The 6,555-nt window shown below is 56.0% G+C and overlaps 1 protein-coding gene across 1 annotated transcript in view; it reads left to right on the top strand.

The window, feature by feature from the left end:
* Positions 1–6,555, top strand: part of LOC119090219 (dipeptidase 1) — a 41,781-nt gene that overhangs the window by 22,733 nt on the left and 12,493 nt on the right. Inside the window, exons 4-5 of the mRNA XM_037213005.1 lie at positions 2,363–2,495; positions 4,794–4,944. Coding sequence (XP_037068900.1) covers positions 2,363–2,495; positions 4,794–4,944 — 284 coding nt within the window. The remainder of the gene's footprint in view (positions 1–2,362; positions 2,496–4,793; positions 4,945–6,555) is intronic.

The raw sequence follows: 6,555 nt of genomic DNA, 5'->3' as shown, positions 1-6,555 counted from the left end.
GAGAGAGAGAGAGAGCGAGACGAGAGATGAGAGAGAGAGAGGAGGAGAGGAAGAGGATGAGAGAGAGAGGAATATGTATGAGTTGGACGGAGTGTATTAGCGCGCAGCGAAGGATCGGATATTCAGGCGGTTGTGCTCGTCCGCATATTGCGTGCCCGCTCAATGGATACAAATGACCTTGCGGCAAGGCTGATTTTTCTTGGTCGACGCTGCACGGGTCGCCCTGGCATCATCACTCATCCGTCGGTCCCCCCTCCCCTCCCCCCCCCCCCCCTCCTAACGCCCGCGCCTGATTCAAGCTCACCGCAGGCTCGCTGAGTTTAGACGCAGCTTCCGCGGCGGCGCGTCAGTTGCAAAGACGAGGGAGCCGGCTGAACACAGCAACCCTCCACGGGACGTCGGAGGAAGGAGGAGGGGGGGGGGGGGGGCGAGCCAGCGCGCCACTGAGGCTGGGGCGCGCTGGGGCACACTGGGCTACGCCGGGAGCGAGCTAGCTGTCTTGGTCGACTTGAATCGGATGGTACAGATTGCTTGTCAGCTCAGAGTCATGGTACTGGCTGTGTTTACGTTGCCCATTAAAATGATAATTGTGTCGTTGGTGTGCTATTTGTCTGTTTCCTGTCGGCGCCAATGTAACCCATCGAGCAAATGTGTTTATCACGTCCCATCTCATCTTCCGGACCCGCGGCGCGGTCGAGTGCGTCCCGGCCCGGACCCACGGCACAGTCGAGTCCGTCCCAGCCTGGGCCAATGGCGCAGTCGAGTCCGTCCCAGCCCGGACCCATGGCACAGTCGAGTCCGTCCCAGCCTGGGCCCGCGGCGCAGTCGAGTCCATCCCAGCCCGGACTCGCGGCGCAGTCAAGTCCATCCCAGCTTGGGCCCGCGGCGCAGTCGAGTCCGTCCCAGCCTGGGCTCGCGGCGTAGTCGAGTCCATCCCAGCCCGGACTCGCGGCGTAGTCGAGTCCATCCCAGCCCGGACTCGCGGCGCAGTCGAGCCCATCCCAGGCTGGGCCTGCGGCGCAGTCGAGTCCGTCCCAGCCTGGGCCAATGGCGCAGTCGAGTCCGTCCCAACCCGGACCCATGGCGCAGTCGAGACCATCCCAGCCCGGACTCGCGGCGCAGTCGAGTCCATCCCAGCCTAGGCCTGCGGCGCAGTCGAGTCCGTCCCAGCCTGGGCCCGCGGCGCGGTCGAGTCCGTCCCAGCTAGCCTCCCGAGTCTGGTGCGACGTTAATGACCCTCGGTGCACCGAACCTGAACATTACTGGCCTTAGGAGGACCGAACCTGAGCACCCCGGCCCGCCATCTCAGCTTTCGTGGCGACCGACCGGTCGCGGACTGCAGGCGCAGCGCACCGGGAACTTGACGACATCCGTTTTGCCGGGTCAGCGCAACAGGAGTCTAATAGCGAAGATCGTGGTCCTTCCGAGAGAGCTAGATTGCTTGCCCGACGGCGGTCTTTGTCTTTGTCTTTGTTCTTGACCGCATCATGCTGTTAACATAATGCGCTGTGGGTCACGCCAATGTGGCCTGGATCTCGCACGCCCTGGGTACCTCGAAGCCAGACTCAGTGATTCTCACTATTGAGCTGTGCTCTTAAAGGGAGTGACGTACCTTTGGGGCATTTTTCAAAAAGACACTCTGGTGAAGCCCAGGACTAGGTTTGTCTTATAATAGCACTGTGTGGAGGCGCTACAGCACCGTTTAGACACAATAATGATATTAAGTTGACTATTTGCGAATTCAAATTTCGCCGTGAACGCTTTGAGACAGCTATACGCTTCTTTTCTACAGACGCGACCACCGTTGTCATGAGAACACCAAGCGTACCTTCACTAGTGCGAATAAAAGGACGTTTGCGATTGCCCGGCGGGCAAAGACCTGTTACCGAGAAGCGCATTGGTTTAAGTTTGAACCAGTGCGTCACATGGAACATGTGATGTGCCCATTCCCGAAGCCAAAGTGCGCCTCGCAAGGAGCCACTGTAGTAAGCATCATAGCAAAGAAATCAAAGCCATGGTATGACGTTTCGTTGAATTCGCGGAATGATACCTACATGTTAGCATATGCGTTTGTCTAATCAGTGTTTCAAGCTTTCATAACACTTATTGCACAAACATTGTGACACATTACCGTGTTTCACACATAGAAGAACCGAGGCGAATCACATTTATCACTTTCATAGTGACGAGCAGGGAGCCAAACGTGATTTCTCCCGCTGAGTTGGCTAATTCAAATAGAAAATCTAAGCAACTCATAAGGATGGCATTACTGACCAAATCGTACGCGTGTGATGCAACAATAATGAGAAACTACAGACAGTTTACCATACTGCCTTTAACGGGCGGATGTGCTGTTCCGCAGTTCTGGGCGGCGTACGTGCCGTGCGAGAGCCAGTGGCTGGATGCCGTGCCCATGAGCGTGGAGCAGATAGACGTGGTGCGCCGCCTGGTGGACAAGTACCCGCACTACCTGAGCCTAGCCACCAGCGCGCAAGGTGAGGCACGCCCTCCGAGCTTGGCTTCCGGTGTTCGGCGTCACCCCCTCAACCTGAGCTTGCCGGCGCTCAAGATGAGATTTAATGCCTGAGATTGTCCTCCGTTGACCAAGATGAGGCCATTAACGGGGATTGACCGTATCATTAGAACCTATCATGTGTGTATAGGAACATAAGGTTTCAGTACAAATGCAGGTCAAGCGCGAGCACAAACACTTGTTTCTCTACGCAGCTGGTGTGACGAGGCATAGGTGGTTGTCTTGCTGGTGAAACACGGTGCCGGGGCTGAAGCTTATCGCGCCGTATTCGCCTCACTACCTTGATCAAAATGCCGATGTTACATGCTGAGGATGGCGAACAGTAACGAGTCGGCGAGCAGTGGCGCTTTCCTTAAAGCCCACCATTTAAAGCTGTTTTGTTAAGCCCTGCAGGGATATTCATTATGCTGAGTAGTCTAAAGAAATTGGTTCCGGCTGCAGCCAGCTCCCCAGCTCGGAGAAATTACCTCCAGCAATAGTTAACAGTCTTACAGAGCTTAAAAACTGAAGTGCCCGAGCAAGTGTTTGCATAGCATACATAAAAGCTGGGGTCCCACGATTGGTCTCGTGAAACGACGACCGAACCGCATAAAGGTAAGGCGTTCGCTTTTTACCTGTACGAAGCAGAGCCCCTCTTCTTGTTTGTATGCTCGCGTTTTGTTCTCGGGCTTGTCGCGCAACACGCATTGCTGCCAGACGTGGCGAATTTTGCGCGTCACGTTGTGTACTGCTCGCAGCGGCTCGCGGCCATTCGTCCGCACACAGCGCCGAGGCTAGTGTAAACAACGCTCAGGCTTTAATCTGGTGTCGCAGCCTTCCATTGGCTATATAAACAGCCACGAACTCCGCACCCCGCCATTTCCGGAAATGGAGCCCACGAAGTTGGCTTGAATCTTATCGTGAGACCCGACGGTCGTTGTGCCGTCCCCGGCATCGTTGCCCATTCAGGCCGGTACAGAATAGTTTGCTGCGGCATGGACGTGGGCGCGATGCAGGTAGCAGGTAAGCGTGAGCAACGGAACAGGGCAGAACAGCGCGCGTCGTTACGGCGCCAGCAGCGCGGCACAGTCCTCATCAGCACGTAGTCAGTGACCTCGCCATGACCACAGCGCCGAAAGGAACGGCGCGACTTCAGGCCACGAGGAAGCTGTTGACCCGGCTAACCTGGCCATTCTGCGGTCGTTCCCGGGGGGTTTACAAGCGACTAGCGCCGATAAAAGTCGTAGCAAATTTTGCCGCTGTAGCCGGTCGGCGCCCTCTGGTGTATCGTTCCAACCGTTTCGGCTTCAAGCGCTTCCTGGTTAGAAGATGGGGCGAGCTGCCGGCTCGAGCCGGGTGATGGGCATTGCTACTCTAAAAGCTCGGCGAAGAGAACATTCTATCGGGCTGCTTTGCCTCTGTTTGATCCGTAGCTGGCTTGGGGCCGAAAGCTCGTTGTTCATTTTGGCTTGTTCCAATCTCCCAGGAATAATGATTGATATACCGTTGATCGTGTGTCCTCCGGACATAATACATGCAACCATTTTCGAGACCTCCTGTATACTTAGCACGTTTTCATTAAACGCGAAAAGGGATTGTTTTGCGAGCATTGGAGCACTCGAACTGCCGGGAGCGTGGATCAGAATTGTGTTGCAAATATGTTGGCCTCTGCAATTGCGCGATATGACTACTTCTATAGGCGTGCAGTAGAGCATGGGCCCAGAAATCGAGAAGAGTTCAGGTTGGAAAGAGGGATGGGTTTACATGGTTCTCTCACTCATGGGGAGTTTGAAATTTACTCTCCGGTGCAGCAAGGCAAGCACCGACTTCCGAATGGAAATATTTTCCCCTCGACACACGCACTCTTTTTGTGACGTGGATATTTTCATGAAATGGACGCTACTTTAGGCTTATGACGCTTGATGGCGCGGTGTATGTGCGTGTGTGCGTGTGTGCACGCGTGGTGCGTGCACGCGCGCGTTCGCGCGTGCGTGCGCGTAAGTGCGTATGATTTATGCGTTGTCCGCTATCTATTTTTAACTGCATACGTGCTCACATTCCTTAAAACACGTTTTGCATTTCCTTCTGACGTCCCGTCCAGAGTAGCATTTTTCCGTGCTTGAGCATTTCTGCCGCGAAAACAATTTTTCCACAACAACATGGCTGCCTTATTGCCTCTGTTTATTAAACTGACCGTTATCCCCAGACGTTATGGAGGTTCACCGCACGCTTGTCTGGTTGTTTAAGGCCCAGCTGTTGCCTGACGGGGTGCTGTCCGCAGACATCGTGGAGGCGCACCGCCGGGGCCGGATAGCCAGCCTGCTGGGGGTGGAGGGCGGCCACTCCCTGGGCAGCCGGCTGGCTGTCCTGCGCACCTTCTACCAGTCTGGCGTGCGCTACCTCACCCTGACGCACACCTGCGACACGCCCTGGTGAGAGCCATGTTCTAGCCCAGCCCTGACCTACTGACACACCACTGTGACTTGCCGTGGCGAGAGCCATGTCCTTACATAACCCTGACCTACTGACACACGACTGCGACTTGCCATGATACACGACATAATGCCGCGACTTGCCATGGTGAGAACCACGCTCTCACCTTTCTCTGACGCGCTGACACATGATCGCGACTTGCCATAATGAGAGTAATTTTCTAACCTTACCCTGATGCACCGGTCACGACTCCAGCTTCCCGCGGTGATAACCATGTTCTAACCTAACCCTGGCCTACTGATGCACACCTGCGACACTCCGCGGTGAGGGCCCTGCTCTAAACTAGCCCTGACCTACTGACACACGAGTACGACTTGTCGTGGTGAGAGCCACGCCCTAACCTTACCCTGACGCACTAACACATGACTGCGACTTGCCAGGGTGAGAGCCATGTTCTAACCTTACCCTGACCTATTGACACATGACTGGAACTTGCCGTGGTGAGAGCTACGCTCTAACCCTACCCTGACGCACTGGCACATGACTACGACTTGCCATGGTGAAAGCCATGTTCTTGCCTTACCCTCACCTGCTGACACGTGACTGCGACTTGCCATGGCGAGAGTCACGCTCTAACCTTACCTTGACGCACCGATACACAACTGCGACTTGCCATGGTGAGAGTCACGCTCTAACCTTACCTTGACGCACCGATACACAACTGCGACTTGCCATGGTGAGAGTCACGCTCTAACCTTACCTTGACGCACCGATACACAACTGCGACTTGCCATGGTGAGAGTTTTTGCTGCATCTGGGCTACCCTGCGCATGCGCGTAAGTATGTGATGAAAGCACCGTGGTTCTGTCTTATTAAATAACGTGCTGCAGCCTGCTGGCTTATCTTAACATGGATCAATACAGCAGAGCTTAACCATGCGTGCGAATCATTGGCTACGATTTACCTATGCAATGTCTATGCGGCTATTGGCTATGATCTGGCCATGTGTGGCCTTTTCTACCCGTTCTGTGGACGCCCGAGGGCATCTCTCATTGCTGACGACCACCTGTAGCCAAGCCCCGGGGACGGACGCCCGCCACTGGGCGGCGCTCATCATCGGCCGGCACCCGGCAGTACGGCCTTTTGGTTTGGCTGGGTTTATATTACACCCTTTTCGACGGGCAGCGACCATTCTGGGCCTCAGGGATTGCGGAGAGATTCGAGCGTTGGGCAAGAACGCGACCCTCTGGGACCGCTCCGCCGCCGGGCCTGACCCCGCGCGGGGCCCGTGGGCGGTGCGGGCGCCTGGCGGGCCCCCGCCGGGACGGCACTGAACCCCACCCATGGCGAACGGGCTCGGTTGGGCAGACGGCGCGTTGCGAGACTTCAGGGTGAGGTGCTGATGGAGACGGAGGTCGGATGGAAGGCGTTCATTCCGCGTCGGGCCACTCTCGGGATTAGCTTTTTACACAAGTACTTGGACTATGTCAACGGGCTAGAAGCTGTCGGCGGTGCAGAAGTTTAGACCGTGCCCGGCGGGCGGATCTGCGGTTTTATTCCCGACCGGAAGAACCCACTTTCTGGATGAGCCCTCAGACGGGCCGCTTGGG

The sequence above is a fragment of the Pollicipes pollicipes genome, unplaced genomic scaffold (assembly GCF_011947565.3).
Source record: "Pollicipes pollicipes isolate AB1234 unplaced genomic scaffold, Ppol_2.1 Scaffold_3087;HRSCAF=3621_pilon_pilon_pilon, whole genome shotgun sequence".
In the NCBI taxonomy this organism is placed as follows: Eukaryota; Metazoa; Arthropoda; class Thecostraca; order Pollicipedomorpha; family Pollicipedidae; genus Pollicipes; species Pollicipes pollicipes.
Note: the sequence above shows the minus strand (reverse complement) of the source record. Positions and strands in the feature narration are given on the sequence as shown.